General features: G+C 39.0%; 1 protein-coding gene and 1 long non-coding RNA gene across 17 annotated transcripts in view; one reads left to right on the forward strand and one right to left on the reverse strand.

The window, feature by feature from the left end:
- EPHA6 (EPH receptor A6) overlaps positions 1–12152 on the reverse strand; it is a 568875-nt gene that overhangs the window by 16144 nt on the left and 540579 nt on the right. For 11 of the 13 annotated variants that reach the window (XM_080597214.1, XM_080597215.1, XM_080597211.1 and 8 more), the window contains one exon: positions 9029–9178. In XM_080597214.1, coding sequence (XP_080453340.1) covers positions 9029–9178 — 150 coding nt within the window. Of the gene's footprint in view, positions 1–3691; positions 8932–9028; positions 9179–12152 lie in introns of those variants that run through there. The other 2 variants (XM_080597208.1, XR_013952651.1) reach the window with 2 other exon arrangements.
- The window catches only part of LOC308197342, a 77273-nt gene that overhangs the window by 11997 nt on the left and 53124 nt on the right, over positions 1–12152 (forward strand). The window contains exon 2 of one of the 4 annotated variants that reach the window (XR_013952830.1): positions 3534–3693. The exons of the other annotated variants lie outside the window; for them this stretch is intronic. This is a non-coding gene — a long non-coding RNA (uncharacterized lncRNA). The remainder of the gene's footprint in view (positions 1–3533; positions 3694–12152) is intronic. 4 annotated transcript variants of the gene reach the window in all.

A 12152-nucleotide genomic window follows, 5' to 3' on the forward strand; every position in this document is an offset into this window, starting at 1 on the left:
TAGACTCTGACCATCCAAGAAAGGAGGGGGAAAGAGCTAGTAAATATCGCTGTCTTTTTCTTCCACCTGCAGGTTGATGTTGTAGTGAATGGAGTCACAGGGCCACAAAACTAACCTCAAATGGTCTCTGCATACTGGGATGCTCTAATATTTGCATCCTGACAACATGTTGCACTACAAATGCACACTGGAGCATCCCACAAATTCACTTGCTGATCATATGCTTCTACTGATCTTTAGAGTACAACTAATTCAGTTCAACGTCTCGCACAGAATTACAACAAAGCACAACATTATTTTGCACAGCCTTTCTCAAAAAAACTGAACATCCAAGCTATTTATGATAAAATAAAATAAAATAAAATAAAATAAAATAATAAAATAAAATAAAATAAAATAAAATAAAATAAAATAAAATAATGAAATGAAATGAAATGAAATAAAATTCTGGTTTATATTGTGTACCCTAAAGTGAGTAAAACTTTCAGATTCAGTAGATGTGGGAAAACACTGGAATTAGAAAGAAACTGATTTGATGTTATAGATGAAGGACATGCATGAAAAATTACATTTGATTGGAAGCTTATTTTTAGTAAAACAGATAATAAATAATATTGTCTGGAAATACATTAGCAGCATGATAGGAAGCAGCAAAACCAGGTAAGGTCCATGAAAATTTGGCAGGATTTTTTATGTAAGTTTAAAAACCAAGAGGTTTTTTGCTCACTAGATTCTGCAATGAATGATGACGGTAGCAGTGGGGATGTTGACAGAAATAACGGAATTGTGCTTTCTTGTATGTAAAAGAATGGAAAGATAATATACAGTTGATCAAAAACAAAGCTAGGAAAAAAACAACCCTACCACACGCATATAATCCTTCCACAGAAAAATCCAAGTAATGCTAAATGGTCTTTGAAGTACACATGATTGTACACAATATTTATAATAATACAGCGCACTTATGAGAAACATACCTACTGCATTTATACCCACTCTGCTTTAAGGAGACATTTATCATTTTCACGCAGATATATGTATATGCTGCAGACATATTAATGCAGCTGGAAGGGGGTGCATTAAGCTATTTACAGCAAATCAATGTTTTATAGCACTAGCTGTAGCTTCAATATATTCAGTCTCATTACCCTAGAATATATCCTCCTTTTTTTTTTTTTTTTGAATTCTGAATTAATGTTGTTGGCTCTGTTTAGCAATGCCTAATGCTTATGCTGCAAGCATTATGCAAATAAATAACAGTAATGAAGCCACATTAGGACCTCAGCTCCCCTTTATGGCATGGCAGAGAATGGAACAAGAATCTTGTTACTGTACACAGCGGGGTGCCTGAGTTTTCTAAAATGAGGTGACTTGATCCTACAGTATACAGCCCCCTTGTACCCTGGCAGAAACACATATGCATGAAAAATGTGTTTCAACACCACGGGGAATTGGATTTCTATGGGTAAGTTTCAAAGCCATCAGTGGCAGCCCTCAGGAGGACAGGCCACTCAAAAGGCAGTATAATTTGCCACAGAGATCTCTGAATTTTATGCACCCGTGAGTACTGACAGACACACGCATACAGATGGGGCTAGCCACGCACATACGGCGGTGACATCTACCGGTAAATTATAGGTCAATATGATAATGCTTCCACCTGCCTTCCTGGCTACTTATCTCCCTGGGATTTACCTCAACGCTCCAAAATCTGGGTTGCCAAAACGGCTGCTCTCGGAAAAAAATACCATCAGGCTGCCAGAGAAATATCTCCTCCAAGCCTCCTTACCATGGAATATGCTCTCAGACGCTCCCGTTACAGACTCAGGGTGGATGAAATTCAATCCACCATGCACAAAATGTTATTCACAAAACTGCCAATAATCTAGTATCTCGAGCAGTCTGTCAGACGTGGCTTCATAAAACCTAGGTGCTTATTATACTACGGGGTATAGCTGAGGTGTTACTTGTCATTGAAGCTGCAATCTTCCGAAGCCCAGAAATGCAGATATCATAGTCTTTACATTTAACTCTACCCACTGCAAATGATGAATTTCTGAAATGTTTTCTGTTTTTAAGGGAAAGGAAAAGCTTCTCTTCTTTTATTGGACGTATAGCATTTGCTTGACACAACAATGGAGAGCTGAAGAGGTTTTTCTGAAATAAATTATTCAGGAAAAAAGCAAACGCAGCCACAATTTTGCAGACATTATATTTTCTCTGACACACTCTATTTCATGATGTCTTTGAAAAAGAAGTTATAGCCCATTTTGTTTCCTCTCTTGTTCAAAAGGAACATTTCTGTATAAAGGGAAATGCCAGCTGTTACTGGGATAATTACAATTTCTCATTGATACAAGAATGTTTTAAAAATAAACTGTAAATATTGCTCATTAGTATCACTGTGAGGCAGGCATTATTTTTAGAGTTGAAGAAGTAGAGTAGATGTGATGAGAGGTGGTGAATTCTGCAGTGGGAGTCGAGTGTCAAAGGAAGAACTGGAGCTTTTAAATTCAGTATTCTCTACTCACTTTGCTACTTGCATATCACCTATTTCTGAACAGAGGAATTAGATATCCAAACAACTACGAGGAGGAGAAGCATTAAATTTTTCTGGGTAATATATGAATTATTTAGTATGCAAAGATTATATATTTTAATACATTTTAAATGCATTTTTTCTCAACAGCTTGAAGGTTGAAGCAGCACCACATTAATCATGAAAGGGGCTAAGTGTTTGTATCTACAAGAAGGATATAGAAAAAGCTCTAGCAATCAGTGCAAGTCTTTGCACATTAGCAAATCTATGTGCCATCAAGTTCAGCCTGAAAGAATATGAACATGAGCTTAGTTTCAGTACACACCAAGCCCTCAGTCTGCTAACAAAAAGGCTGATTACTGCTCTCTTGTTCTGGTTTTGTGATGAATGCTTGATGGATATGAAAAGCAGTAAAACATTCAAATATTCCATACTGCAATCAAACACTGGGAAAAAAAAGCTTTAGGTTTCTTTTCAGTGATGAGGATGTTTAAAACTCACTAGTAGGTCTTGTGGGTCAGCATTAAGGTGAGTAAAATGGGCAGGGTGTTTTTACAAGTAAATCTTTCTGTCAAGTGAGAATATAAAATATATGGGAAAGGGAGTATTTTTAAAGTTAACTAATTATTTTAGTGCTCTTAAATGCACAGGCTTTTATGTTCGTAAAGGGGAACATTCTTTTTATATATTTTTGTACGCAGATGATATCAATCACTGGAGTTTGTTAAATACATTTTGTCATTTTTGTTTGATGTTAGAGGCAGCTGTAACGGTTGAAGACTAAGTTAATATTAAATATTAATTACACAAAAATATCTGAAAATGTTTATGGACTACTACATACAATTTATATATTCTTTAGTTTAAAAATAATTTCAAATTGGCAACAAACGGTATCTGAAAATAAAGCTATAATCTTTCTGATAGTTTCATTATTAACAGTAATATAGACTTTGCTTTTGAAAGCTAACTGACAGGTTTTTTAATGAGACAGAGGCAGAACAAAGCCCAGAGGGATGTTGTCCCTGTGTCCTGCTGACATCTGAAAAATCTACCAGGAGAGATAGGCAGCTGCTCACACCTCATGGTACAGAGCCAATCCCAGGTGCCTGCCAAGTGTTTTGATATCTCTGGATTCAAAGAAAAGTTTTAGGGTAAGTTATTATTACTAGTACAGGAAACTGCCATCAGTGTAAGGACTTTTATTCTGTGTGCTACAGTAGTTTTCTTGCCTATTGATTACAATCCATTAAATATTCTTTTTCTTTTGGAATACTGTAGTTCTGCAACATGCAATAATTTATACAATGGCCTCTAACAGGTGTCCCAGTAGACTTCACTCACAGCTGTTCTACAAACCAAATGCACGGAAAATAAATCTTCCTTTCCTCACACGAACATTAGCAAGCCAGGCTCTTAGCACAATCTGTTCATCAGTACACTAGTTTCCTTGGAAAGTTCAATATCTTAGCTAATGTTTATTAATTAAGCAATAAGACATGACAGACTGTGCGGCAGCCCTAATTAATGGATACCTCTGGTGCCTGCCACACATCTAAGAAGTGCATTAATCAGCACCAACACAGGTCTGAAGTGACTTACCACAATAATAAAATGGTTATTTACTTAAACAAGAACATTTCTCAAAGCTAATAACATTTCAAGCCTCTACATTATACCATGTACAGTATTAAAAAATGTATGAGAGACATTTTCAAACTCTGTTGCCTAAAGTTCAGCTTCCAAATCCCTGCATAAGAATATGAACAGAGGATGCCTGATCTGCAAAGGTTTTGAGTCTCTCTGGCTTGCACTGCCCCGGTGGATATGTATGAACAGCTGCAGTCTGAAAATCAGATGGAGCTTATTTAGGTGACAGGTATCACTTTTACACTTCTCTTTGCATGAGCTTGGACACTTTGCTACCTGTGCGTGTTCTTGGTTCTTTCATTACTGTGATCGAGGGGTTACACAGGGTAGAAGCAGACCCTTGGTAGAAGCAGTTCAGCCCCACTACTCGTCTGGCTGAAGGTGTATTCATGAGGCAAAGAGGCACCAGACAATGCTGAACGGTCTTCTCTTACCATTTCCTCCTGTTGGGTGGGGAACGGTGTATTGTTTGTTATCATGTTATGCATGTAAGAAGTGAATGTTTAACTGACAGCTGCTTCCACTAAAATCACAACTTAGCGTGGTCCAAAAAGTGAACTAATTTCCCAAAGTAATAAGAAAAGCAATTTACAAGATGGTATGTGAAAAAATACTCCAGACCTGTGGAGTTTATATGTGGAAAACTGCTTCTGTTGCTCTACAAAAACCCACCCTGGTCTGTAAGTATCTCATCACTAACTAGAGCCAAGTTTTATTAAGACCAAAACACGATTTCCAGAAAATAATTTCTTGTAATGTTAATGATGCCAAATATTTTGCTGTTGCAGAACCTGTAACTATACATAGGCCTTACAGACAATCGTTTGCATAATATGTCTTTTATGAACCTGGTTAGTGCATGCCTCTCTCTGTTACTTCCTCTGCCATGTGTACAGTATCAATGACCTTTGGGAAAATCCTGTTGTTTCTGCAAAATAAGCTCACGTGAATTCAGGGTAACTTACTGTACTAAAACATACGTCCCAACATCCAGCAAAGTAAACTTTACAATATGTCTAATAACTTGAAAATTCACAATGACATTTAGAGTCACTAAACATACTTAGAAGGTCACAGGTACTTGCTGTTAACATTTCAGCAGTGAAAGCCTGTGGGCAGGGCTCTGGAGAGAGAGTCCTTTGTGCTATGCTTTGGTGAACTGCAGGGAGAGCTCTCAGGAGTCCGCATCATTAACGTAAGCAGCATCCATAAGGCCCACATCATTATTCTGTGCTAACAGATACTTATATTTTGGACGTACAAATGATTAAATGTTACCCTCCTGCTGAAGCAGAATATTTAATATGCCCTAAATGGAGAGGGTCACTAATGAATTATTGCTGCTGGCATAGTCTTGAATAAATACTTTGTAGATTCTGACAGAGAGAAAGAGGATAGGCTTGAAGCCTGCTTCAAAGAAAGGGAGACAGGTAGAATAAATTTCTGTGTTGTGTATGACTCTAGCCTGGCCACTTGGACTCTACGTAAGGGTCCTACAAATTATTCAAACCCTTCCACAAGGAGGTGAAGAGTGGGGTCAGACAGACTTGATGAAGTCTCCTTCTCTCTCCCCCGCCATTCCCAGTTGGCAGGAACATCAGTGAGAGTCAAGGGCTGGGCTGGTATGGATCCAGTGTGAAGAGAAGTATTATGATTACAGAAGTAAAAGAGACAGTGGTAACTGGCTTTCTCATAGAAAGTTAACTCAAGACCAGATGAAATCACTCACAGCTGGAATAGAGACTGAAATTCCCTATGTGGTAGCACAAGATTGCATGACAGTGAGACACAAGGATGCAGCAGAAAAGCATTCTCTTCCTCACACCTCTGCAAGTTGCTGTCACTCATAGCCACCCATCACCCAGAGCTAGATAAGCAGAGTGGCAAGATGAGGGATGGAGACAGACTTATGGGGAGGTGACACTGCAGCTGGAAGCACTGGCTGCAAGGCACTGCACAGAAGCCAGGCACCACGGCAGGACTGACTTTGTATTTCTGGCTTCATTAATCTCCAAAACCACATGAACAGGGTGCTGCAGAGGGAAGTGAGAAGTGAAATACTAATTACACGGTAAGGAAATCTAGGCAAAAGACTGCCGCCCATGATATGTTCAGAGGCAAGAGCAGAAAGGACTGTGAGCTACTGCTGCATTTATGGTTAGCATAATCCCTTGACCAGGCAGAGTTAATTGGGTTGGAAGGGAAAAAGTAACTGCCCAGTAAGCCTCACTTGTAAAGCCACATGTGGACATTTTACCTACTGCTCAGCGACTGCTGCGTGGACAAGAGGCAGGGGGCACAAACTGAAAAACATGAAATTCCATCAAAACGTGAGACAATCCTTTTCTGCTGTGATGGTGACTGAGAACTGGCGCAGGCTGTCCTGAGAGGTTGTGGAGTCTCCCTCTTTGGGGATGCTCCAGGAGGGAGATGGTCCTGAGCAAACTGCTTTAGCTGACCCTGCTTGAGCAAGCGGTGTCGGACAAGACAGTCTTGAAAGGCCCCTCAGCCTTTGCTGTTCATGATACGCAAATGCCTTTTTCTCAGTTTCATGTTCTGTTCCATCTCACCTTAACAGAAGGCTCACAGTGAAACCAACCATTGCATCTGTTAGTTTGGGAAGGCAGAAAATGTGAGGATAGACATGCATTTGGATACAAGCTGATTGCATGCAATGCAGAGTAATCAGGTTTTGCAACAGCATATGAATGATGAATAAGCTGATATTGCCTTGGCTGTGTTTAGCTTTGTTTCTGAATGGAAGAATAGCTCAAAAATAGCACCCTCTGCTATTTCAAGGCTGCAAGAGACATCCTAACTCTTTAGCAATGAGCTCCTAAACACCACATCTTACAACGTGGCATTTTAAGAAAAATAATGACAGTTTGCCATAAATTAGTGTTTGTATGCTGTGGCAGTTCAGGAGCTGGTAAGTGGTTCTCAGTTCAGGCAAGGAAACAGCTGGTTGTTAGCCTGCATTGGCCCATTCATCCTCTTTTATTAACTTTGAACCTACTAGCCCACTTCAATCAAATCAAACATGTTGTGTTAAAATCAGCAGCTGGGAAGAATAAAAGGTTTGCTGTTGATATATTTGGTTGTGCAAAACAGACTTAAATATGTGAGAAATGTATACACAGAATCACACACTGTGCCCCAGGGAAAAGTAGGCTTAATTCAGTCGTCTAAGTATAGGTGTTTAATTTTAGACTTCCTTGAGTATCCTGCCTGGTTTTCAGCTGTTGTTCCTCAAGGACTTGCGTCTCCTGCATGTGATGCATCAGATGCATGTGGAGATCTTAGTCACACTAGGCAATCTAAAAAGCTAATGGATTGCTAGCTGTGGAAAACAGAATCGAGCCTACTGGGCGTATCTGCTTATTTCACAATAGATCTGATGTGATTAGAGTTCAAACAGTACCAAAATAATGTCTCCACTGAACAAAAAGGTCCATCTCAGCTCAGTGGTTTATTGTGGTCTTCAGACAGACAACCAGCTGCCACTGCCCGGTCTATCAACTGGTGTGTAGCTCAAAACCAGGCACAGCACGTACTGTCCCATACCTGCTGTTAACTGAGGAGCAGAGTAGGGAGCTGGGCTGCTGTCTGGTAGATGTGTGGAAAGGGTGTGGAGGCTGTAGGCATTGTTAGGGGAGAATGATGTACAAGAGAGGTGATCTTATTCCAAAGGGTAAACTCACAAGAGAAATGTTGGAGAAAAGTAGGATATGTACGAGTGAGTACAAATCCAAAGGAAATAAGGCTTTATTAGTATTAGTTCTTTAGTTCTGATTTTTTTTAACACTCTAAAATTATGTTTTTTAATGAAAATCTTTTTTAGATCCTTATCCCCAAATGACTCATCAGCCTTAACAAGCAACCAGACTTGAACAGCTGAATAACTTAGCAACAATATAAAAACAGGCATTTGGGAAAAGTCTTGTCAACTCTTCAGAACCAGTGCAGAGGTATTCTAGACACACAGAGAGGTTAAGATGGGTTGGCAGATATTCTTCATTTTCACATAGAGGTTGATGGCTGGTGGGAAGACTATGCCAGCTTGAGCTGTGATGGAGGCGCATCAAATAACAGAGTGAAAATGTAGCTGTGGTGGAAAAAAAGGCATTCCTCCCTTTCTATGCTACATTTCCTAGGACAAGCCTTCGACGTTACAATATGTAAATATGTGTTTTAATTGGGAAAGCTTATTTGGCCACATGCTTTGTAAAAATATGTCAGAGAACAGCATTACTTTGTTAAGAGGGAGGACTATTATCCTGCACCGTGGTTAAGCCTATAGTTGGTCTTTAAGGAAAGCAATGTGTTTAATTCTTAAAAAGGAGGATTTGCAAATACATTCCTCATGGCAACTTAACCTTTACTATTTTAGCATTTATCTGTGTACGCCCATTGAAGGATACTGTCAGACTGTAATGGAGATAATGGGCCAAATTTATCATCAGAATAGTTCCAGTCTTCCCTCCAGTTTTGATTTATAGCTTAACTGAGAACTGCATCAAATTGCATATCTGATGCAGATTCCCAGGGATTTGGATGAAAGCCACATATATCCAGCATCAAAACCTGGCAAGCTGCCTATGACTTTGTAATACATCTTTAATCCTTGGACGAAGCTAGTCAAGGTATTGGCAATAGAGGGCCAAGTCTCCAGGTTGCATAAATTAGCTATTCCATTGAAGTTGATAAGAGTTATGCTGATTTAGATAAGTTGAGGTTGCAGCCTAGAAAGTGAATGAGAAAGCAAAGCAGGGAAGAGAAAGACAACCATTTTCAAGGAACATTTCAACAACGTGCAGAGTAGTCCTATGCAGTACTTACATCCTGGTTGGACATCTCCCAGTATGGCCTCTCACCGTAGGACATCACTTCCCACATTACAATCCCATAGCTCCATGCATCGCTTGCTGAAGAGAACTTACGGTAAGCTATAGCTTCAGGAGCAGTCCACCGTATGGGGATTTTTCCACCCTGCAAAATACGTTGACAACGTATCAATATGACTGGAATACAGAATATATATATATATATTTTTTTTTTTAAAAAAAAGGTATCCTAGATGCCAAGTTCTGCCTTCTGTCAATTTGCTGCAAGCGGAAAGGAAGAAATAACCCTTTTTCAGAATCTGATAGAAATTTGGTTTCGTCTGTAGTCTAATTCACCAAAAGCAGTGCTTCTTGAAAAAAATCTCAGTTCAGAGAACAAAACACTTTTTAAATGATTCATGTTCATTCAAGGGCATATAATTAGTCAGAACCTTCAATATAAATAGTCACATGCCTTTTGATTGAAAAAAAAAACCAAAAAAATTGAGATTCCTAATAAATTGACATTTAATCTCTTTCTTCAAAGGAAACAGAAACATTTACTGCAAAAGGGAATACCCAAAGCACTTAATAAAATTATATAAGCAGAAAGGAAACTATAGCCTTTCTATTATTCTTTACCCTTGATAATGTATTTTATTTTTTTGTTAGTGCCCTTTAAACGTCCAGGTAAATAGCAAACCAAGTTAGTTTCTAGTAGGCATTTTCTTAGGGTATTGAATAAATTTGTTCTGCAGCTTTCCACTTAAAATTCAAGTACTACCACAAAAAAAATGGGGGTAAGAATTCAATCTACAAACCTGAGTTACTCTTTCGGAGACCACAGTATGCAGAATTTTTCTCTGACATTACTAATTTACTTCACTGCATCTGTTCTATACTCCCATAAATAGTTTATGTACAAAAAACTATTTTTCCTTTTCACAACAAAGTGTTTCTTCTCCATTTCTCAATTCAAAACTACGTATTTACTATCATTTTCTGCATAAAATTTCAAATAAGTTGTCGAGTGAGCAAGCAGTATGCTGACGGTGCCACTAGATGGTAGGAGGAGGCAGGCAGTGGAGCTGAGCTAACTTAGCAGGAGTTGCTTTCAACCAGCAGTAATAGACTCTGCTCAGTGTTATGATTTTATTTCTGACAGAAACAAAAGGAGAAATGAACTAGAACATCGGTTTGGCAGTTGAAGAGAAGCCACAGTTAAAAACAAATATGCAAATCTCTGTTAATTTGCTTTGAATATACACAAAAATATTTGTCTGCGAGCTGTTGAGGCCTGATGCAAAATTGACTCCGATTATGCTTCTTCTACCAGAAAGTGTTCAAAAGCAAAGCTTGGTGTCTGCAGTGATGTGCCAGAAAGCTAACTTCTCATCACTGACCACCACCTTCTGATGAAAAATGTACGGTTAGCATTTAAGTTGTATGATAATTAAGAGAGTCCTCTGCATGAGCTTACATTTTTTGCAGCTGGTTGTTTAAAGCCTTTGCCTGCTCAATTTTGGCCTCACACAGGTCTGGTTGGCATCAGTAGCAAACTGCCTACTGATTTTCACAGCAGTAAGATAAAGGTAACACTGTGTTGTATTTTTGCCCAAGATACCACCTGCCCCCATTTTACTTTCTTTAATCCAATAACCAGCTCACTCACCTGGGATGCGTGAGACGCAGAGACCTTAATGCCACCCCTGCTGCCATACCTGAGCGGGCCCTAGCCAGCGCGTGTTATGGCTGCAGGGTGTGATGATGCTCCTCATCCCTCCCTGGTACAGCTGTTCCACTTGGGAAGCAATTACAAATGCATTTGGGTACGAGAATGGAAAAAACAGGATGCCACAGGAGATTTATGATAGGACATTCTCCACGGAAAGACAAGCCTGATTTCTAAATAAATTAGATGAGAACATTTGGCATTTGATGACTCACAGTCTCACTGCAATGGTATTTTGGTGGGATGTGTAAGCCCAGGCCTCCTTAGGCAGTGGAAGATTTAAATATTTAAATATTGTGTGCCCCAGATGAACACAACGCACTGGGCTGCCCGACCAGAAGGATTTCCCCAGAATCACTTGAACTGTGGAGAATGCTTCATCACAGCGAGTGGGGAGTGAGGAAAAATATCTCCTCGCACCACAGTCTGGGGCCTTATATTTTTTTACTGGATCAAGCAGTCCTTTATTTTTAAACACTTTGTTGTCAATTTTATGTATTCCATTCTCAGATCCCTGGCTTTTGCAGGTTACAGGGGGGACAATAAATATTTTCCCAGCCTAAGTCACAGTGTTGCGGTAAGCACTTACCTCCTTATTTTGGACCTGGACACATGCATTTTTAGTAAGGTACACAACATTCATGCTGACCCATATAATAAGAGACACTACCCTGAAAATCCTAAATGCTCTTCCTCATCATAGCATATTAATCCTGGCTGCCAAATGATGTAGGACACCAATGAGAGTTTACCCTCTAAATCCAGTCTCAGCAAACAATCCTTGCTGCCTTTTGCTCTATGCCCATTTAGGATACTTTCTGAAGTGCTACAACAGCATTTGAGGGAGGATGAAAAAGAAAAATTCCTTATTTTCTTTCCTCATCACAGTCTCAGCAGATAATAGTGAAAAAAAACCTACCAGTTTAAATGATCGTGTTATTGTCAGACTTTCACACTGTTTATCATGACAAACGGATGAGTCTACACATTTACAGTGAGCCTACATTTCCACTTTGCATACTTTTATTAATCATGTATCAGTATTTTAATTTTAATAAAAAGCCTACATTTAATCTACTTTTAGGGAAAGCACAAATCTAGATACGCAAATAAAAAGCATTTGGATTTTTACAAAATTTGACGTTAACAATTTAACATCATATGGATATCAATGCGCATAATAATTTTTAATTTTTTTTCCATCAATCTGATTATGTATTCCCAAATTATACTCAAAAAAGCAGTCATTGTTGTCATCTTGAGCAGCTTTTGCAGCTCAACCTGTGGACTGCTGGCTAAATATAAATGAGTTTCAAAGAATCTGACTAGACTCTGTAACTAGTTTCATCATGCAGCTTTACTGACTGATCCGTTTTGGACTGAAACAGTAGTGGCTCATTGAGTGTGA

This window comes from Anser brachyrhynchus (genome assembly GCF_964034855.1).
Source record: "Anser brachyrhynchus genome assembly, chromosome: 1".
Taxonomy (NCBI): domain Eukaryota; kingdom Metazoa; phylum Chordata; class Aves; order Anseriformes; family Anatidae; genus Anser; species Anser brachyrhynchus.